Raw genomic sequence first — 23286 nt, 5'->3', positions numbered from 1 at the left:
TAAATATTAGGAAGAAATCCTTCCCTGTGAGGGTGGCCAGGCCCTGGCACAGGTTTGCCCAGAGAAGCTGTGGCTGCCCCATCCCTGGGAGTGTCCAAGGCCAGGCTGGACCTGTGCTAGTGGAAGGTGTCCCTGCCCATGGCAGGGGGTGGGAGTGGATGTTTTTAAGGTCCCTTCCAACCCAAACCACTCTGGGATTCCATGACAGTGGTTGAAAGACCCTTTACCAAAAGCCCTCAGATTTAAATCAGCTACACTGGAAACACCGGAATCCTGCAAATAATTCAAGAAAAAGCAAGTTTCCAGACTGTGAAGTTCCACAAGTCCTTTTCATTATTTCACTCCCCTCTCACTGATTACAGAACTTACCAAATTTTCAAGCCCTGTCAAGGAAAATGCTTTTAAGTGGTTTCAGCCCAGCTCTGTAACCAAATTAGCAATGCACCAGGAGTGGATGCCAGGGGAAGTGGAGCTGGGACTGAAATGCTGCACACAAACAACACTGATAAGGCAGAGCAAGTTCCAGAAGCACAGCTGGCCAAACACACAGCAGGAAGAAAAGCCTTAGCAGTGAGATATCTGAGAGGAACCTGAGCAAAACCCACTTAAAGAAACCCAAGAGCAATGTAACAGTGTCCAAGGATGAAAATAAGAGAGATTTTAAAATGTTAATGGAATTTCCAGGAACAACAACAGTTTCCTGTGCTGAAACAGTCATTTAGTTGAGCATTAAACACCAAAAATTGTGCACAATAAATCTCACTCCAAACCATGCATGAATTTATACAATTGGGAATGTGCTGTCAGTCACCCAAACACAGGCTGAGTTACCTTTTAAAAAGATTTTGTTGTACTTACAAGTTTAACCCAAATCTGAACTACCAAAGGACCTGCAAAGCAAATGCCATGTTTTACATATGTCAAATAGTCTTCAGACTATCTGAAAATAATTCAAAATATCCAAATTAATGGGCCTGGCTGAGCAGTGTTCCCTCTAGTTTATGTCAACCTACCACTGTAGTAACTAGTGAGCAAAACTGGCCCAAAGTCCATTTTCAGGCAGACAAAACAAAGTGATGGGCACAATTTTAATTCCAACTTCAACATCATTGTGGGAAACTTTTCGCCCTCTTAGGCTGAGCTGAAGAGGCTTAAGCATGGGAGTATAGAAATTCAATTATTAATTATTCCTGGAAGTGAAGGAAACTCTCCAAAGCCATTAACTTCCTAGAGATAAAAGCAGCAGGGGTGGTGCTGTGGGTGACTCCTGGCAAAGGAGCAGGAGTGAAACCCCAGCACAGACACGTCAGGACACCGTGGGGGTCTCAGGGAGTGAAACTTGGTGCAAGAGAAGAACCAGTTTATGAACTCAGGTGTTGGGTGCAGCAAGAGATGACGTGACCCTCCGTGCTTCCAGAAGACACCAAAAGCCTGAGGAGTAAATATAAACCCCATTTGCACCATCTTCTGCTCTTCTTACGTGCTCCTGGTTGTTTTTTCTTGGCTTTTTTCACCATGGAGATCTCCAGGAGCCACACAACACCATTATTTCCTTCAGCAGTGAAGCAGCTGACACCTGCACACAACGTGATTTCAAGAGATCTTCTGTGCCATGGTTGGACAGGAGTACCTTGGGATGTCAGGAGAAGGATCAAACACAACAGCAATTTATTGACATGAGCATTTTCTGCTTCCAAAGGATCTATTTGAAGGTGATGACAAATAATTTAACTCCCTTCCTACTCGAGTCTCAAGTGCTCATCATCCTGATTCCTGAGAGATGGAGCAGTCGAGGCCCTGCTGCATCTTCACGAGAGAAAAACACTGCAACAAAGAGGGGGAGGAGAGGCCCAAATCAGGAGGGGTGAGAACGCAGAGAGAGGGAATTCCTCTTCTCCCGTCTCCTTCAGATGACAGCAGTGAAATGCAGGTTTAAGAACTCCTGGTCACACTTTCTGCATCTCCACAGAGGCGACACTCAGCACCTCCCAGTGCGGGAGAGCAGCCAGCACAGCGCTTTTCATGTTACACCTTCTCGAGGCCTCTCCTTCGGCTGGTTTTTGTGGACTCATTGTTATCATCACACACCAGAGGGGATGAGTTATGATGAATAAATAGTATCGCTAGGACAATTTTTATGGCGTGTAATTCACCTGACAGACATCAAAATCTCACTCCATCGGTGCTCACATGAGAGGAATTCAGAGAGTGGTGCAGTTCCTGAAGGATTAAACGCATTTCCAAAGGGTCTCACATAATAGTGCTGCTGAGAACCTGGTGATAGTCATCATTAACAGGAGATTTAATTTAAAGATTGTGGAATGCTCACGGTATCAAACAGGCAGTGATTCTAAGTTGGAATTCAGCAGCTGGTGAAGTGCTGACAGAAAAATATCTGCTCTTCATCCATCTCCATCTCCAGCGCATTCAGCACCGTCACAAACCAGAGGCCTGTGAGCACATCCACGGTGCCACAGCTCCAGCCATCAGTCTCTGACTGAGTGCCCACATCTGCCTCTGATAACAGCACCCAAAGCTGCTCCAGGGCAGAGCCTGTGCAGCTGCAGGGGCTGTGCTGGTGGCACCACAGCCCCAACACGAGTTCCTGCATCCAGGGCTCTCCAAACATGATCAGATCCTACTCCTTGGTGCTCACTCGTGGAACAGACACTGCACACACAGCAGGGGTAAAGTGGGAAGGCTTCTCCAAATAAGCTCTTTATGTGAAAGTAGCTGAGAACCAGAGCTTGAGAACAACTGACAATATGCCAGAGTAAATATTGTAATTTCAAGGAGCAGAGCAGGACAATGAGGCCTCTTTGCAATGTAATCCCTGTATTGTCATCTGACAAAGAACTCCAGGATCCAATACCAGCCCTGCAGTTACAGAGCCCAGCCCGGCCCAGCCTCAGCCAGATCATCTCATTACACACAAAAGCCTTTATCTCAACACCATCAATCCAATCCCCCGGGATTTTCTGGGGAAAAGCAGATGAACCTTCAAGTTTCTACTGGAGAACATTTGGGTTTGGAGGTGACCCCTCCCCGGTGCTCAGGGGCTCTGCTGCTGTCAGAGCTGACAGCCTGGAGCTGCACCTCGCTGCAGTACAAATCACCAATCACACCCTAAAATAATGATGATGATCAGTCATAATGTTATCCCATCAGTGGGACATTCTGACCCTCACACCGCCAATAGAACTCACACTTAATGCTTTTTCTGATGCCCAATTTGCTTCAGTTTGGAGAGGAGGGAAGAGGGGGGTGCCAGGGCATGTCATTTGGGACAATATCGAGCTCCAGTGCAGCCTTTCAGCTCGACAGGGTAAGTTGGTCACCAAAACCAGATGTTTGTGCCCAATCTACACTGAGGGAAAGAACAACAGTTACAGCCACATCAGACAACACGGGCTGTGAGCAACAGGAACAAATCATGGCATGAACAGTAAGGGGCACCAGGCACTTCCAGAAATGATCCTAAAGATCTTGGAGCAGTGTTTAGTTAAATTCCAGCCTTTTGGGGAGACTCCAAATGTCAAATTTGAGAGCAGTGGGAGCTACACTGTTTCTATGCTCAACACTCCCACTCCCCCTGTGAGTTGGAACCAAAAGCAGGTGAGATGAAGTATGGGAAGTTACCATCCACTTTCAAAGTAAAACAAATCTTCCAATGAACTGATTCCCTTTGATCAAAATTCAAAGCAATTATTCAACATAACACATTTCAACTGCTGCTGGGAGGAATTAAAAGGAGAGGGAAGGAAAGGCCTGGGCAAGGCACCCATCAGATGGCACCTCTGGCTTTGCCCTGTGTGTCACAGGAGGTACCTTCTGCCCAAAGCTTCTCCACAGTCTTTTAGTCATAGAAACAAGGAATGCTGGAATGGTTTGAGTGGGAAGGGACCTTAAAGACCATCTCATTCCAGCCCCCCTGCCATGGGCAGGGACACCTTCCACCAGCCCAGGGTGCTCCAAGCCCCGTCCAACCTGGCCTTGGACTCTCCCAGGGCTGGGGCAGCCACAGCTTCTCTGGGCACCCTGTGCCAGGGCCTGCCCACCCTCCCAGCCAAGACTTTCCTCCTAAATTGTTGTGAAAGATTCTCCATCTAAAACAAACCAAGAAAACACCCTCCAGCCACCCTGAACTCAAACAAAAGTACTTCTGTGTCCCATGGAAAATATTCCTTTTCCTGCTGGATGGACAGCCAGAAACAGGAAAAAATAGAAGAATGTAAGTTTTGACTCTTTCCATCTCCTCTTGAAGCCTCTGCTGCTCTGTAAGGCTGATGCTGCAGTTCCAGTTTCTCTACAACCTACAAAAAAGCAATTTGTTTTAACCTCCCTCCCCAACCTTCCTCCAGCCGGGCAGTTATCCCCCTGCTGCCCCATCCTGCCGCACGAGGAGGGGCAGGGATGAACTACCTGTGCATTTGCGGTCCGTGTCCTCCTTCTTGGAGCCAGTGATGGTCAGCTTGCAGTTGAAGTTCTCCTCCCAGTACTCTGCAAACCACACGTTCCTCCTGTTGTTCTCCAGGGTGCGGGAGGTAAAATAGGCATCGAACCCTGGGGAGGGAGAGAGGGGAGAGCTCAGCTTTGGCTCGTGCAGCAGCCTGGAAAACAAACACTCTGGCTGTGTCTTCCTCCATACCCAGCATGTGCCACGGCTCTGGCCCTGGAAAGAAAGAAAATCCACTGCACATTTTCTTATCAGCTGCATCTTGCAGGGAAGTGACTCTGTTTCTGACTGCCAGGTACAAAACTGGGTAAGATAAATGGGAAACAGATTAATATAGATAAGAGTTATAAGGGAAAAAAAAGCATGGAATAGGTATCCACCAATAAGGAATGAAAATAAATAACGTGGAGCAGCTGTGCCTCTCTATTGCATCATCACAGGGGTCCTTTGAGGATTGCAGTTAGAAATGGCTGTAAATACATATTCCATTGAAAGAGGGAAAAAGTTGCTGCCACTGTAGTCAGTGATTTCCCTCAGTGCCATAGGTGGGCAGAGTGACACAAGCTGGCACAGCTCACGGTGGAACTGAGCCGGAGGAGAGCCATATGGCATCAGCAAATTGGCACAGCACTCCTCCCCTGGGCAGAAAAACAGGCAGCACAAATCCAGATGTTTTAAAAGTGGAAAGGGGATGCAGAATGGGGTCAATCCACCTCCTCCTCTCAGCTTTGTGTACCACTGACCCAGCCATAACACGTATTTTTCTAATGCTGAGTCTGCTGTTCACGAGTCACATCCCAAGCTCAGAAGACACAACCCCACCTCACCTCCCAAAATCAAACCAGGGAAATCAGTACTGGGGCCTTACAGTAACAGGCTGAAAGCAAGTTACATTCTACCTGCAGCCTCCACAGAAAATGACGCAGTTTATCACATTAAAAGTAGGGCTCTTCCAACCCAAACCAGTCTGGCATTCCACAATTACCAGTTTTTGGATAAAATTTCCTAAGGAAAATATTCACGGTCAGGTGGGTCAGAAGAATATCTGGAAAATCATCAGGTTTTAAGAGCACACAACCTGAAGTGTTTTTTTCCTGCAAACCTGCATGTAGTAGTTTTACTCATAATTAAACAAGCATTTCAAAGGAGATATTCAGTCATAAGATCTACAACATACAAATGGCTCAGAAGGAGAAACAAGGAACCTTCCCCACGTGCCAAAGCCACTGACCTCTGGGAAAAGGGCTCTCTAACTGAATAAGGTAAAATCAATGAGTCTTGATAAAACTGTAATAAAATTCCATATGAATTACTCTAAACCTTTACAGATTTAATAACAAATAACAACATTCCCATTGATTGCTGTAATGATCCCTCTGCATTCACAAGGAGGAAAATGGATCCCTATTAAAGAGGGAACAGTTTTTACCATGATTTCCTATTGATCAGGACAAGGAGGTGAGTGAGTGGCAGTGGGACAGTTCAGAGCTGGACAAATTCCTGTTAACCCCTTCCCATCCTGGCTGTGCTGCAGATCCCAGCACTGCTGCTCCCACAGAGCCAAGGTCCTGGGGGAGACCTCCAAAGACAACCCCTTGGTAAACTGCCCTCCTTCCCAACATACTCAGGACCAAGAATCACAGACTGGTTTGGGTTGGGAGGGACCTTAAAGCCCATCCAGTGCCACCCCTGCCCTGGGCAGGGACACCTTCCACCAGCCCAGGTGGCCTTGGACACTGCCAGGGCTGGGGCGGCCACAGCTCTGAAATCCCTCCCCAGCCAGGACCATTCCTACACTTCCCACAGCCCTGTCCTGCCAGCACCATCTGTGCCAGGGGGGTTGAGGCACAGGGACACCTCCAGTGCATCTCTAATTTTAGATACCCTTAGGAATGAACATGATTCATAAACACTCAGGTTGAAATACAGGCAAGCATGTTCTCTGCAGCAACAACAGACTTAAGCCTGTGCTTAATCTTAATCTTTCTGAACTGACAACATGAAGACAACTTACACACAGAGTGCTAAATATCAGAGTTCTGGGTTCAGAGTCTCGCAAGGAATTAGATGACCCAGCCAAAAAAGCTGGATGCTTTAATGCAAAAGTAGGAATAATCTCTTCTTACCCCTGTACACGGCCAAGTACTTCTCTGGTGTGACAAGATTTACTGATTCCCCAATGCTCTCCATATTTCATACTTTAGCAAATTACTTTTTCAGCAAATACATCTAAGAGATATAGATAGTTCTTTTATGAGATTTTCCAAATTAAAATGAATCTCTTATTACTTCAAATCACCATGATTTGATTAAATCATTATTTTTACACATAGAGAGATGATACTGCCTAATGGGTTCATTTATCTCCCACCACAGGATAAATATGTACATGAGCTACATAGTGATGAAAGACTGAAAGGAAAAAAAGGAGGAGCATGGAGGGGGAGAAGGGGAAAGGGACCTGATCCCAAGCCCCATAGAGGGTCTGTCCCAGACAAGGGACAAGTGCTCGTGGTTGTTTTCCCTCTGCTCTCAGGGGGTGCCATCCCCTTTGATCAGGACAGGAGGGATCAGCAGTGCTTGAGGGATTGAAAATAGAAATTCCTGGAGGAGGAGATGGGAATGGCCCATCCCCAGCTGGCTGGAGTCAGGTCACATTTGATCTGGGTGTTCTATCCTACATTTACAGCCTGGACACACAGTGCCAGCACCCAACCCTGCCTGGGGAACATTCCCAGCCCTCCACACCCTGAGACACCTCTCAGCTCCTCCCAGACCGGGAATCACTGAGGAGGAAGGATGTTACAGCACTGCAGGGCTGGGAATGCTTAGAGGACCATCTCCATTATCAACCAGAAAGTAAGACCTGCTGGGGTGTGGTTGCTATTTACCCCTCCTCCCACAAAACAGAAAGACCCAAGTGATTTATTTCTCACATTAATCTTGCCTCTCTCCTTCCATGTGATGCCCATGTGCTGGCTGAGAGTGCCAGGCTCAGCTCCCTGGCAGGGGTGGCCCCAGGAACTGTAAGTGCTGTGGAGGCTGATGGAGGCTGCAGCACCAGGGACGGGGAGGGGGAGCCTGGCAGGAGGGATTTGTGCTGGGGAAAGTTCAGGAACACATCCCCAGGGAAAGGACAGGCTGCAGGAGAGAGGGGGCTGCACAGCAGAGCAAGGGGCCCCCCAGAGAAGAACAGTGGACTGGGAAAATAAAGATCAAAGCAGGTGCTCCAGCGCTGAACTGGCACCAGTGGAAGCAGCAGCAGCCAAGTGACAGTCCCAGTATCTTCAGGAAGAACAGCAGGGAGGGGCTGATGGAGACCCACGAGGCCCTTGACCACACTACAGACTGTCAGTTATACCAATTTTAGCTACCCAGATAGTAAACCATCCCTTTCTACAATTATTGATACCAAAATGAGTTGGCATCAAACAATTTCCCAGTTTTCCCAGCATTTAACCCAAAACAGTTTCATTTACTGGCATTAAATCTGGGATGAAAGCATTATGTTGGAATGATAGGATCAATTTTAAGATAGCAAGTCTGTTTGCAGATTTTATGATGTTGCCCAAGCCACACACTACAGGGTGTTATGGAGCCATTAAGACAATATACAGATATTTCCTTGACCTTCTTACTCAGCAAAAAGGCCACAATACAAATGATTTTATTAACTTCCATCATGCCATAAAAGTGCTTTGCAGTTGTTTTCTTTGTGTAACAATTTCTGGTTATAACTGTGAAAAAGGGTATTTGAGTTGATGTCACATTTGGCTTTTTATATCCATGACATAAATCACATACAGAGGAAATTCCACTTGCCACACTTCGGCCAATCTGGGATTTGAAGCTCTAAAGCTTCTATTAGGGAAATGGAGATATATTGGCTAAGTATCATCCTTATCACTTTGATAAAATTATACAGCTGCCACAGCAATGGGATCATGACCCAGGTGGTGTCTGAGGCAGTGCTCTCATAGAAAGGTTAATATACAACTATATTATTATTCATTATGCTACATTTCATAGCCCTCAGGCACCTCTTGCTCTCAGAGACCTCCCACAAACATCAATATCAACAGCAGAAAACCCTGAACTGAAAATGAAAACCCTCCTATTTGCTATTTTCATTGCCACCATCCTCAGCTGAGGGTGGGATTCACCTGGACACACACAGGGAGCTCATCCCCATCCCTGACCCCTCTTGCCTCCACGGGCAGGGACACCTTCCACCAGCCCAGGGTGCTCCAAGCCCCGTCCAACCTGGCCTTGGACACTCCCAGGGATCCAGGGGCAGCCACAGCTTCCCTGGGCACCCTGTGCCAGGGCCTGCCCACCCTCCCAGGGAGGAATATCTTGCCAATATCCCATCTAAGGCTGCTCTCTGGCAGTTTGAAGCCATCCCCCCTTTCCTGTCTGAGCTGTTATTTCAGCTTTCCATCGCGATTGGCTCTTTAACTCAATCCCTCTGCCTGCGTCGATGGCTTCTTCCCATCAGGTTTTTAAGTTCCTGCTTCCCACTCTTTTTACCAGAAGCTGCTCCACAGATGGCCTGTTCCATTTTAATAATGCAGAGCAGTAAAATGGGAGATACAGAAGGTCTAAATGCAGAACATGAGAGTGGTTTTGCTGCCTTCGACAGCAGCATCCGACAAAACGCCCGGTGCGGATCCTTAAAGGCACTTAAACTCCAGGCAGGGACTTGCATAATTCACACTGAGGATAAAAATACAGAAACCCCTCTGTGCTGGAATGCAGCCACTGGAGTCACTCCTGGAGATGCTCAACAGGTTGAAGTTATAATAAAAAATTGCAATAGAAATCAAGCAGCACACAGTGAACGTACAGAATAAAGGAAACGGAGGTCAGAGCTGCCCCTGGAGGAGAGGCTGTGGCTGTGCCATGCCATGGATGGATGGGATGGGCAGTGCTGGATTGCTCCCCAGCCCCCAAAGCTCCCAGCACCCACCCCATCACGGCACAGAGGCTGCAGCCCCTCAGGGCCCACAGTGATGCTGCACAACAGGTCCCCTGGCACCCTCTGGCACAGGGATGTGAGCTGTGACACCATCACCCCGCTGTGCCCCGCTGGCACTGCCCTGGGCACCAGGGATGCTCAGCCACTGTCACACCTGCCCAGCAAACCAGCTCAGAAGGAAATCAAAGCCCGTCGTGCTCCTGCTGAGACCAGCCCAGAGGTCCCTGCTGTGCCCCAGCCCAGCCTGCAGCACTCACAGGTTCCTGTTCAATCCCTCCAGTGCACAGAGCTCATGTTCTCCCTCTGTGCACCTGCCTTGCCTCACTGCAGTGTTTCCATGTCAACAGCAATCACTACAGAGCAGGAACAGGGCTGTGTAGCCTGAAGTGTGTGTGCCCCCCACAGCCCCAGCACACACTGGAGTCCCCACAGCTCACTGGTGACAGGGTAACCCTGGCTGGTGACAGCAACAACACCGTTCAGACACTGGCTCAGGGGCTGGCTCTGTCCTGCACAGACATCCTTTAGCAGCCCCAGCAAGGCAGAGCTGGGCTCAGGTGGAGCCAAGGCTCGGGCTGGCACAGCAGGCACAGCCTGGCACCTCTGGCACTGCACAGCAGTCACGGCTCAGCTAAACTGCTACATGCACTGCCAATCTGCTTTTCACATTCCCTGGAGACAGCATTCCCAAGAAAAATCACACAGTGGTTCATAGCTCATCCCATTCCACCCCTGCCATGGGCAGGGACACCTTCCACCAGCCCAGGGTGCTCCAAGCCCCGTCCAACCTGGCCTGGGACACTCCCAGGTTTGGGGCAGCCACAGCTTCTCTGGGCAACCTGTGCCAGGGCCTGCCCACCCTCCCAGGGGAAAATTTCTTCATAAAGTACACTGGAAGGCTCTTTAAGGTCTCCCTGGAGCCGCCTCTTTCCCAGCCTGAACACCCCCAAGTCACTCAAAATAGTCCCCAAACCCTCCATCACATCCTTCCCTTCCTTTTTTCCTTAGAAGCTCTAACAAATATTACTTCCCTGCTCTAACTGATTTCTGGACTCTCAGGCTGCTCCAACAATGCCAGAGTGTGCTGGGGGGTGAGTCAGGGGGATGGAATTGCTGTTCCCTCCCTCCTCTCAACACTCCTCAGCTGAGGCTGCTCACACCAAGTCCCAGCTCCCTCCAGCTGTGCACATTAATCACATCAAAGCCCCAGGTACCAGCCAGAACAACTGCTCAGACTTGTGCAGAAAAAGGCAAGATAACAGGGTGATTTCTGAGGCTGGGGGACACAGTCCCACCCCTCAGACTGCTTGAGGCCACAGGGTCCCACACAGGAACACCCACGTGGGCTCCTCCTTGGAATCCCCTGCGGCTTTGAGGGAAAGCAAAAAACATTTCCAGCTTGGTTGAAGGATTTCAGGAGCAGAGCACCCTCTAAGCATCCATTCCTCATCCTCTCATCACCACTATTCCTTTTTGGCAGGGCTCCCCCAGCCCAGCTCAGCATTCCCCCTGGGGTCCTGGCCAGCCCCAAGGACCACCAGGCAGGTCCCTTGGCCTGGATCCTCTGCTCCTGTCCCCCAGGAACCCACCCAGCTGCAACCACGGTGCTCAGAGACACTCACACCCCTCCCCAGGAGCAGCATCCAGATTGCCAAGGAGATAACTATCCAACAGCAGCTCCTGGGGGTGCTGTGATGGGACTGACCCCAGAGCTGGCCCTGGCACAGCCCCCCAACCTGGCTGAGTCAGGACCCTGCAGAGATGCCCTGGGAGAGGTGGCTGAGGCTGCCTAAATATAAGGAAACTTTTAAATGGCTCTCAAGTTGCAAGATAATTTGTATTCCCCTCTCTTCATACCAACACATTAACCAAATACATTATTTCCATAATGAGGAGATGAACATCTGTGTGGCTTCCCAAAATTTCAAGTGGCAATACTCGAGACAAGTATTCCCTCTCTGGGGACTGACACATCAGCATTTCAAATAACTGCCACAGCTAAAAATATAATTTCAATTCTAAGGAGGTCAAAGAAAAAGTTCAGGTGTGATTTAGATTTTATTTTTTTAACAAGGCACACCAATTTAATTCCACGAATTAAAGTCGCTGTACTATTGTATTGAATTATTTGTACTTGGCCCTGTATAAGTGAAGGGCTTAATGCAAACTTTCCCAGAGTATGGGAAAGATAAATATCTGGAGCAGTGTTATGTTACTGTAAATTACTGTAAGAGAGTTGGGCCTCTGAAGTGCTCTGGGTCATGGCACAGCAGAGCAGTCCCAGCTAATATCTCAGCTTCATTTCTCCTGGGTTTTGTCCAACAAACCCAACAGAGTTCCAGGGAAAACAAAAAACCCCAACCAACCAAAAAACCCCAACCCCATCCGTGCACAGACAGGTTATTTCACCACTTAGTTCCTGATTGAGTGATGGCTTGTGGCAGCTGGGAAAGCTCCAAAGCCATTTCCACGCACAACATTCCCCTCACACCCCATGCTCTCCCTCTCACGTCACCTCCTGGTCACCTCCCTCATCCCCTGCCAGCCCTGGACTCAGAGCAGTGCCCCAGAGACAACTGTGATCACCAGAACAGGGGATTATTTCAGATGGGCAATGCAATGGAACTGAGACAAAGCCTGAATTCCACTTCCAAGGCCAATTCCCTTCAGCTGCACAGAGTGAGATCTTCCCTTGCAAACACAAAGTTCCTCCCCATCCTACAATATGGGACAGAAGGTTTTTGTGTTAATCCACCCTCACCATCGATCTGTTGGCTCTGCTGCCCCGTTCTGAGGAACCAGCACGTGGCATTCCATGGAGGAGATTTTCCTAAATCATCTTCCATGCCTTTGTTGTCACCCAGTCAGTCAACAGAACGAAAACACACTCCTGCAGCAGATCTGCAAACCCAGCAGGAGTGAAGTGGGCACTTCAGCATTCATTGTATCATCTTTAAGGAAATTATGTGTATTATTATTATGTGCATTATTTCCTAAACTATTCCTTTCAAAAGCCTATAATCAGTCAAGCATTAACAATACAGACTAGAAGACAAAAACACAAGGAAACAAGCAAGAAAAGCTTTTACAACTTCTGTTTGCTGCCTAAAATGAGCCCATTTCTCTTTCTGCCTGAGCCTGCCTCGCCCAGAGGTGTCAGAACACTCAATCCCTGTGTCTGTGCAGTCCCAGCAGAGGAGAGGTTGGAGCCTGCAGAGAGCTTTGCTGGGGTGCTCCAGATGCCCCCTGTGAGGAGCAGGCTGGTGATCAACAGCTGCTGGTGCAGGGCAGCACAGACACCACGAACACTGAATACCTGCCCAGTGGAGCATTTTTAGTGTACAATGCAGGCAGATGAATTTGCTCCCTGCAAACGTGCCACGATTGTGTTCCGCTCTAATAACGATCCCTTAGACCTAATCCCACAGTCCACCTTTGGAAAGATCTGATCTAGATCTACCTAGAGCTCCTTCCTGGGCCCAAATTTCTCTCAAACATGAGCAAACACCAAGTGAAACCATCAGTCCTCCTGCTCAAGTGTCATCTTTCATTGCCTGGTTTGTAACACCTGTGGGCATCCACCAGGCACTGCTCTGGAAATGCTGCAGAACACACTAAACTCCTTCTGCTCTGCCCAGGCACCACATCAGAGATGAAAAATGAGCTGTTCCATTAGGAACAATCTGTGGTTCTCAGCCCTCCTGCAGAACAGCATTTCCAAAATTAGATATTTGGGACTATTCATGGCTATTTTGACCTAAACCACAAGCAGCTTATTTCCAAAAGCACCTCCTGCATTTTCCTTTTTACATGAAAAATACATGAAATGTACCTGGCAAAAACAAATCCTCTGGCAACATAGTCCTGGGAGCTGGAAAAATGTGTAAACCTCTGAAACTGTAGTGTCAGAAACACCAGAGATGCAAATTCCACAGCAAGAGGAGAGAGAGGGCAGCGCTTCCCTCTCGCTCCATCCCCGCCAGAGCAGCCCCAGATCAGGCCCTGCTGTGCTGGCAGGTGTAGGATATGATGGGCTATGAAATTTTGGGAATACCTCCCCACCACCTTCCCTAATTCCCTTCTCCCTCCCCTCGTTTCAGCAGTGACATCCCTCGAGGCAGTGCTGCCACCTCCTCCCAGCTCCCCCCAGCCCTGGGCTCAGCAAACCCAACTGCAGAGCTGTGCTGGGCACGGTGGCACTGCCAGGGCTGCACTGGGGGTGTGAGAGAAGGTGGCAAAATCTTCTCCTGGCTTCTGTTTCCATGCCTAACCAGAATTCCAATCAAATTCCAACCAAAACCATTCTTTTCTGTAGCTCTGCCCCAGTGACCCAGAACCGGTTCATTCTTCAGGGTCTGGTGGGGGTCTGAGAGTTTCATCCCTCCCCAGATCCTGGAAATCCTGCCAACTTTACTGACAAACAGAGAACAAATTATTATCACAACTGAGGCCTGAAATTCTGCACAGAAGCAAAGTCCAACAGCACCAGAAAACACCAGGAATTTTCAAATGGTGGGGCTGGGGAGGAAAAAATCATCATTCATGGGCTTGCTGCCTCTTATCCACGTGGTGCCACCACCCCAGCTGCCCTTGGCTCTGCTGCCTTGGCAAAATGCTGGGAAGCAGCACGTGGGCAACTGCTGGCAGGGGGACAGTCCCTGTGATGCCCCCCCAAACACAGGCACCCTCCAGTGCCTCCTGCCAGGGCACACCTGCAGGGTCTGGAGGGTCCCACCACCCACACTCCCACCAGGAGCTGGCACACACAGGGAGCAGCTCTCTAAAAACAACCTCCTGCCTTTCTGGCTGGAAATAACTCTGCCCAAACACACCCAACAGACAGCTCCAGTGTCAGAGCACTGAGAGGGAAATTGTTCTGGAGCAGACGCAGCTCAGGGCATTCCAAAAGTGGTGATACATCTGAAGGGTGATCAGTGGCTGTACATTACTCTGGGAATTCTGTCTCCTTGCAGCATCAACCATCCCAGCCTGTGTCTGTGTGTACACATCTCCCTCTCTCAAAACAACCACCCACACGATCTCCAGTGTCCTCAAATAACAGTTAAGTATGAACATCAAAGAGAAAATGCCAACAGAAGCCCTGGGAGCAGTACCTGAAACACAGAACTAGAGGCACCCAGAGCACCTGATGGACAACAGCTGGTTCCACAGAGGACCTGGATCCTGGCAGGCCAGACCTGCTGGAGCTTGGAAGAGCAGCTGATTGCATTTCAAGGAGTCCCAGAGGAAGCTCCTAAATCCTTATTTTACAGCAGTTCTTTATGGCCCAGTTACAGCTTCCTACCTCATTTCTTTGCTCTGAAGCAGCAGCACCATTTGGTTCAAACCCCATTTGAGACAGAATTCTTGCTAATGCTGGGCTGGTTATGGGCTGTGTCTGGCACTGAGCAGTGGCAGATAATTCTCTTTAATACTCTGGAAACATTCAAACTGTCCAACAAACCCCGAAGGAACTCCAATATCTGAGCACCACAAAACAGCCAGGGGTGTAACTCTTAAACTCACAGAACCACAGGATATCCTGAGCTGGGAGGGAAGGGCTCCTGAGACCCCTCTGCATAGCTGCTCCAGCCCTGGGAACAGCACAGGGAGGACATGGAGCTGCTGGAGAGAGGCCAGAGGGGACACCAAGAGGATCAGAGGGATGGAAAAGCTCTGCTGGGAGGAAAGGCTGAGAGAGTTGGGATTGTTCAGCTGGAGAAGAGAAGGCTCTGGGTGACCTAACTGTGGCCTTGCAGAGCCTGAAGATGCCTGGCCATTGAGCATCCTGGGTACCACACACTCACCTGCCCACACACCTGTCCATCTCCTGTGCTCCTGCTGAACAGGTCTGTCCACGCACAGGTAGGGGACAGCGAGATCCAGCACGAAGCCAGGAGCAATCAAAGCTAATCTGAACTCCCAGGGTGACTCTTCAGCAGGCTGGAATCGATACACAATAAACTTTGGAGGGCTGTGAGTGTGCCTTGGGCTCCCAGGTAACTGCAGGATTAATTTAAATTCAATTAAGGGCTTCATCAGCACTGGGGAAGATACAAACCCAACAAGTTTGTAGGTAGAATGGCTTTAAACACAGTGATTGATGGAGAGAGCAGAGAGGTGCATCCTTCCTTCACCAGCAAACAGGTCCCTGGGAGGAATGGGAAGTGCTGGAGCCTGGCTCTGGGGCAGGGGAGATCCCTGAGCTGCTCCCACTGCTCCCAACCAGCCTGGGGGATGAGGGGGGACAGATCCACCAGTGCTGGAGCCCCTCAGCAGGGCAGGAAGGAAAATGGGAAAGGTGTGTGGGGGTGAGGAGATGAGAGGAAAATTCAGGGCAGTTCATGGGAGCAATGGGTAAATTTGGCAGTGCTGGTCCAGGTCCTGTCCCTTAGGACTGGTGTCCCCCCTGGCTCCTGGTGCTCCTGGGCTCCACTGCAGCCCCACAGCCCGGGATGAACCAGACCCCTGGAGCCACATCTTTCCAGCCCACTGACTCTCTCAAAAGCACATGCTCGTGCCCCAGGGACACAGGAAAAGCTGGAGAACAACAGAGGACTGGAATAGATGCCGAACCAGGCTGTAAACAAACCAAAGAAATCCAAAGTGGGCTATTTCCCCAATGTTCCTCTGCGATCTGAGCCAGCCTGGTGCTCCTGAGGGAGGGGGTGGGAGGTGCTGCAGGAAGCACATCATTCCCAGAGGAGCATCCCGGGTGAAGGCAGGCCTGCTGAGATGCAGAGCAGTGTGCCCATGGTTATTAACTCTGGATTAAAGCCAAACTGTCCCTAACTCAGAGCACGATGAGCCCCGAGCTCCTGCGCTGGGGATGTGAAGGGAAAACATTTCAGAGCCACTGAACAGCGAGATACCATTCACACTAATTTTTCCTTAAATCACTACCCTTCCACTGTTTTTTTCCCCAGTTCATCCCACCCCAAAAAAACCAGAAGCAAATTGGTTCTCGTTGGAAATAAAACCAAAACATAAAACCAGGATTCGCCATCCCTTTTGGATGAAAAAACAACTGAAAAATTCAAGGACAGTTATGTTGGTTTGCAGCTTTCCTCTTTTTTTGAATAGCTGGGCATGTCCCTGGGCTGGATTGGAGCTATCCCTTAACCTCCAAGCCCAGAGCTCCACAAACTGCAGCCTGGGCCACATCCCCAGCCTGTTGGACTGGGGTCATTCATCTTAAATCTACCTGAATCTCTCTGTTTGGTTGCATCAGTTCCGAGCTCAGCCTGTAAATAATATCTTTTTCTATGTCAGCAAAACAATTTTCCACCTTTCTGAATAATTAACACACACACACACACATATGTACATGAGCCTCTGTATTTTTCCTGCAGCTGCTCCTCTCCTTGGTTTCATTTCCCTGGTGTGTCCATCAGGACAGGTCACAGACACGTAAGAAAGATATGCAAGACTATTTCAAAAGAAAAAATGGTTGGGGAAAAAAACCCCAGATTTCTGGAAGTGTTCAGTAACAACAGGATAACACAGGGTAACCACAGTAACCACAGGGTAACAGCCCAATTTGATAAGTTTTGCACAGAAAAGAGGTGTAGGAACAACAGAAAGGAAGAAGTGAGTAGATAGCTGCTGATTTCCTCACAGCTGAGTTTAAGAGGAAAATGATTTCTAAGACTCAGGACGGGGCTGATGTCTCAGTGCTCTCCTCTCCACGTGAGGACACACCATCACAACCCTCTTTGGGAAGAGTTCAAAACAACAAGAACCAGAATGCAATGTCCTGCTGCCATAATTGTTCTAAAAATAAATATAATCTGCTTTTTTTTCCCCCTGAAAACATCTCAAGCCTTTCAGCTTCCCTGGTACCTGGTTAAACTGGCTATGGAGCATGTTCCCAACTTTCCAGCTCTTTAATGTGCAGCTCCTCTGGCTCCCTGTCTACTGCAATTATGCAAATAAAATGCAACTTTATCCTTCCAGCATAATTACATCACACACAATCAGGCTATATTAAGACTGACTTAAGATGAATGAATTCAGTTCATGTAATGATTTCCTAAATCCCCCCCGTGGGATCATGGCAAAGAAAATTCTGTCCCAAGAGTGACATCAAGTATCAAGACAAATAACTGTGGATCTGGGGCCTGATCCTACAAGAAACCAAGGGCTTTGGGCTCCCTCTGGAGCCAGAGGCTGCTGGGATGTTCCCACTGTCAGGAAAATAGGAATGCCAGCTGGGATGTGTGCAGATGGGTGGAACACTACGGTCTCCACAGTTCAAGAAAGACAAGGAGCTACTGGAGAGGGTCCAGTGGAGGCCACAAAGATGATTTGGGGTCTGGAGCATCTCTGTGATGAGCAGAGACTGCAAGAGCTGGGCCTGGTTGGTCTGGAGAAGAGAAGGGTGAGAGGGAATCCCATCCATCCACACAAATATCTCCAAGGGGTGTCAGGATGGTCCCACCCCCTGTTCGGTGGTGCCCAGTGACACCATGAGGAGCAATGGCCATAAAATATAATACAGAAAGTTCCACCTCAACATGAGGAGCAACTTCTTTACACTGAGGGTGGCAGAGCCTGGAACAGCTGCCCAGAGAGGGCGTGGAACCTCCTGCTCTGGAGACGTCCCAAACCCACCTGGACACGTTCCTGTGTCACCTGCTCCAGGTGACCCTGCCTTGGGAGGGGGGTTGGGCTGGATGGGCTCCTCAGGTCACTTCCAACACCAGCTACTCTGGCATTTCCTGGCTAGTTTCCCCCAGCTGTGAGCAGAGTCACACATTCAGGTGGAGGCACAGGAGCTGCAGCGCTCTCTGCTTCCAGTGAGGCTTCCCAGGAACCTTTTTCCCACATGTTTCAAATCCTACCTGAGACAGTGACAAAAGGAAGGGAAAAAAAAAAAGAAAACATGCTCTTGAGGAGTAAAATAAGGGCAACCCCCTCATTCATGACTAACACAGAATTCTCACCAAATCCAATGGGAATTAGGCTGGTGCTTAACAGTTGCCTTGACCTGGAGCCTGTGAGCCCCAGGGCTGCTGCTCAGATGGAGCCTGCTGGGCTGGGAGCTGCTCCAGGCACTGGGTTCCATTCTGCTCATTTACTTTGTTTCCATCAATTTATAGGCAAAACCAAGGCAGCTCATTTCTCTGATTTTATGCCTTCACCAGAAGAAATGCATTACTGAATTTTGGGAAGCAGATGTTCATTGCTGGATGATAAAAGAATAACATAAAAATGTCTAATTCCCTTCTCCTGGACTCTCGGCCAAATGAAATTAAAACAACAGAAAGGAAAACAAAACAACATCCAGCAGCCTAAATTCAAGGCAGGCAGCAATCCAGAGGGATAAGAGCCTCCCTGAGCATGGGAACACTAATGCCCAAGGATTACTGATTGCTGTAAGTAACAGAGCTGCAGATGGATCTTGGTGGATGAAACCAAAACGGAATTGGGCTGAGAGGGGGGAATGTGGAGTCCTGGAAAACTGCTTCAGGAGAATGGGAATGGGCATCCCCTCACCCTCCCTGTAACAGCAGGAGCAGGAGGCAGATCCAGGTGGCATTTGGGGGTGGATGAACAGGGCTGAGGAAGGTGAGAACCAGCCTGAACCTCTCAGAGCAGCCAGGGAGCCTCTGCTCCGGACAGGGACACGTGGGACGCCTGCTGGGACAGCCCCTACTGCTGCCCAAATGCTCTGCCCTGCCCAGGAGGTCACCTGCAACACATGGACCTCGAAATAAATCTGCTCCTAAAGGATGAACAGGTTAGATACACTGATAGGCAAAATGTGATTTAAGCCTCACTGTTGATCATCCGACCTACGAGTGCAGGACACAACCAGCCAACCTTGAGCCATTCTGCAACACAGGCACTGAATAAGAAGATATTTGGGGGCTCAATAAACACATTTTTTTTGCAGATATACCAAATACACTGATATTTATAACTGTTATTTAACTGACTTTCTATACCTGGACCCTTCCACTCTGCTCTCCTCACTTACTGTGTCCAAAAAACGCTCTCATGCTTCCCCTTATGGGTTCAATGTGCAATAGAGAAGGAAAATATTTTAAAACAAACAAACCTGGAAAGTTTCTGTTTACTGTTGGCAGAATTCTCTTTTCTGTGTCAGGAACCCACAGGGATGAATGCAGACAGTATGAAAAGCTTATTAAAATACCCTGGTTTTCAGAAACAAACCACTTCATTGCCTATCAACTTTAGGTATTTACGGAGAAACAACATTCAAGAACACCTCAGGGGCTGAAAAATGTAAAAGAAATAAGCACATGATACACCTGAGAAGAATAACTGATGAGGAGGGAGTGCAGGCACAGGAAAATGCAAATATTTGATTTTCCAGGGAGTGAAGACACCAGAACCCATTGTAATGTAGGCAGTGTGCTCAAGGACTCTTCGGAGACCCTGCCCCACACAACACCTTGTGCCAGCTCAGGAGTTTGTTTTCTTCACTCAAAGGAGAGTTCTTTACCTTCTAAACCTGGTAAACAACTTTTCTTTCTGCATTATAGGGAACACAGACTCCAATCAACCAGTTTGGTGCCCAGAGAAGGACAGTTAAGCATCCCTGCACACAAAAGGACCAACAAAGTGAGGAGAAGGCAGACAACAAACTCTTCAGGACACAAAGGAATGGTGAGAAACAAAGGGATTCTGTCAAAGCTTCCCATAAGTTTTACATACATGTCCCTATGTGTGAGGAGCATTCAGCACTGACTCTCCACGTGCTTTCCAGCCTGGATCACCCCTGACTGGGCACCTTTATCCCACAACACTCTGGGAACACAGAGGTGGCCGCTCTGCCAGCTCCAGGGAGGCAGGAGGGGAAGGGCAGGGAGCTCTTACCCTCGATGGTGGCTCTCTTGGGCAGGATGGTGATGGCCCCCTCGGCGACGTCCTCCTGCTGCAGCAGCGGGCTCACCTTGGAGCCCCACGTGTCCGAGCCCACCCACAGGAAATGCCCCACTTGATCCGCCCTCTTGGCGGCCGCCAGGATCTGCCTGTGGGAAAGAAGGGCTTGGTCACACAGCACCTTACCCAAACACGGGGCTGCTTCAGCAGATGGCCTGTGGCAGTGGCAGCATGGGGCACCCACTGACCTCAGATCCTTCCCAACCCAATTGATCCTGCCATGGACAGGAACAGCCCGTTCCTGTGCCCAGGGCTGTGTGTTTGGGATGCCCCACATCACTGGGCTCTGAGCAGCCTGGGCTGGTGCAAGGTGGTGGTGCCCATGGCAGGGGGTTGGAACAAGATGACCATTAAAGGTCCCTCCCAACCCAACCCATTCTTTGCAGCACCAAGAGGACTTCTGTTTAAATTCCCCCTATATCCCATGACTGGCATCTTGATCCCACCAAAACTTGGAGTTCTGCCACTGACTTTATTGAAACTTCACCCTGAATTCCTTTTGTCTCACTATAGGACTGAGCCTCTCAGCAACTGATGATTCCACCCCAATTTTAAGCTGATTAAAAATTCTGGAGTGAGAATATGGAACATGGGCAAGTGAGAAAAGCAATATAAAATATTCTTTGTATTATTTTATGAGCCACTTCTACGTGGTTTAACCTTGAGCATCCAAGTCATTTTATCACTATTAACCTTCATTTGCCATAAGATAGAGTCTGAAATAATTAATTATACATGACAGAATGAGCTTGGAGAGAGGGGCGTGCTCTTAATGCCTCTTTGAGAGGTAAGGTCAGCTCTGCCATCCACTGCATGAGCAACCCTATGCCAGGAAAAGCTCCCAGATTCTGGTCACCCCTCCTGTCCCCCCAGCATGGTCTGGGCACTCCATGAGCCAGGACAGCAGCAGCCTCATGGCTGGTGCTTCCCCCCACCTCCCAAACTGCACATCCCCCATCGCTCTCACCAGCAGACACTCCCAGCTCATTACCCCTGTTCTGCTTGCCTTGCCTGCTCTGCAGAGCTGTCAAGCCCAGTTAATTAATCCCCCCAGCTGCCCTTACTTGATGTCCTCATCGTTGGCGAAGATGACGATGGCCCTGGCGTTGGGCGTTTCCAGGAGCTGCCTGATGATTTTGTCGAAGTCGATGGTCTTGTCCTTGCGGTCCTGGGGGATCTTCAGGGACTGGGCGATGCAGAGCCCACCTGGGCAGAGACAGGGAAGAGCAAAAGGACTTTCACAGGAGGAACAGGACACATCAGAGCAGAGCACAGGTGGGGCAGTGGGAAATGCACCTGCTGGAGGGGAGCCCGGGGGGAACAGGAATGCTCTGATGGGGTCACTGCCCTTGTGGGCACCGCAGGTGCCACTGCCTGGGGGTGTCAGACCATTATTTCATAGTCATACCATTATTCATACCATTCTTTTTTTGCACAGAGAGTTCTGATACACAGCCTGCATGGCTGGGTAGGATTGTGGTTTAAACAGATGGGAAACCCCAAAGCTGCAGAAAAGCAAAATAAGCAAATATATGGCCAGCAGAAGGATTAAAATTAGAGGAATTAAAAAAGTAAACCAATCCTAACAACAACCTGAATAAACTTAAACAGATTAAAAAAAAAACCCAAACCAACAGGCTGAAAGGCAAGTGATGGTGGAGGTGTATTGGACAAATTTTATCTCCGCAGAGGGCTGAGATTCTTTTTGATTTTGCAAGTTGAAGGCTATTGGGGGAAAATGTTTCCACTGAAGGGACTTATCTGGAATAGGAACAGCTTGAAAATCAAGGGTAAAGATCAAGAAAATCCTTATTTGTTCCAGTGTCCATCACCAGCTGGGCTGGAGAGAGCCAAATACTGAAGCCTCGAGATAAAGTCCATCTGTGAATGGGACTTCTCACAAATACACAGGAAACATGGCAAAAAGTGTGAGCACAGAACAGGGACACCCACAGCCAGGGCAAAGAAAGGCTCATTTCAGCACATTCCCGTATTGCAGTTATTTAGTTTGTTTTAGGAAAAATAAAAGAAAAAACCATCCCATCTCCAGTGATATTCTGCTTGTTGTTGGCAGATGAAAACACAACTTTTGCCTTAATTATTTTGTTTCTCAGTGGTAAACACTTTCATCTTTTATGGCATCTTAGATACCAACCTCCCCACCCTACTGCATAGTGTGCTAATTAATAACATATCAGAGCTGCTTAATAAGAAACAGCAGTGGGGATGAGTTAATTAAAAGGCAGCAGGACAAAGGAGAGATTCACAGATATGCTTTAAAATGCAGATCTAAAAGGACCGTTAGATGAGGCACTGGAGAAGGTGTGGGAATGGAGAGATCCTACAGCAGGAGGAGGCTCATCCCCCCAGCACACACCATCTGCCAGAGGAGCATCATCCTGGGCACAGCAGCCATGGCAACACCTGCAGAAACCCCTGCAACAGCCCTGAAAGCCAAACTCAGCCTTCAAAACTGTGGAATCTGCCTCCTGCATCCCTGAGCACCTCCCAGAGCGGGTCAGGCTCCTTCCCCTTGCCTGAGATGCAGGGGCTGCCTGAAGGCAAAGCAGCTCTGCGGTGCTGGCTGCTCCAAAAGCTCCGGGGGAAGAAGGATTGGTTTGGTGGGAAGAAATAAAACAAGTGAAAAGGAAAGGCAGGGAAAGAATAAAAGAGAATAATAACCCCCAAGTTTTTCTTTGACTCACACAAAATCTTTCATTTTGTTTCCCAATTATGACAACCTGAAATTTTTGCAACCTGGTGTTTTTGTTGTTTGTTTGGTGGGTTTTTTTTTCCAAAAAAAACAATGCAGGTTTTTAAAAATAAACTTCATTTTTAAATGGAGAGACAAAGCCTCACTGCTAGTGAGTTCAAAAATTTAAAGAGTTGAAAATGCTCTCTCATTTTCCCCAGTCAAAATTAGGCGGAATGAACTCGAATC

General features: G+C 48.8%; 1 protein-coding gene across 4 annotated transcripts in view; it reads right to left on the bottom strand.

The window, feature by feature from the left end:
* LOC114068243 (metabotropic glutamate receptor 7) overlaps positions 1–23286 on the bottom strand; it is a 137936-nt gene that overhangs the window by 75380 nt on the left and 39270 nt on the right. For all 4 annotated transcript variants that reach the window (XM_027904196.1, XM_027904194.1, XM_027904195.1 and 1 more), the window contains exons 2-4: positions 21410–21551; positions 20280–20434; positions 4423–4563 (exon numbers count right to left, since the gene is read on the bottom strand). In XM_027904196.1, coding sequence (XP_027759997.1) covers positions 4423–4563; positions 20280–20434; positions 21410–21551 — 438 coding nt within the window. The remainder of the gene's footprint in view (positions 1–4422; positions 4564–20279; positions 20435–21409; positions 21552–23286) is intronic.

The sequence above is a fragment of the Empidonax traillii genome, unplaced genomic scaffold, assembly GCF_003031625.1.
Source record: "Empidonax traillii isolate 1590-97213 ecotype Southwest subspecies unplaced genomic scaffold, ASM303162v1 scaffold1019:size274861, whole genome shotgun sequence".
NCBI classification, from domain to species: domain Eukaryota; kingdom Metazoa; phylum Chordata; class Aves; order Passeriformes; family Tyrannidae; genus Empidonax; species Empidonax traillii.
This window is presented reverse-complemented; position numbering and strand designations above follow the sequence as displayed.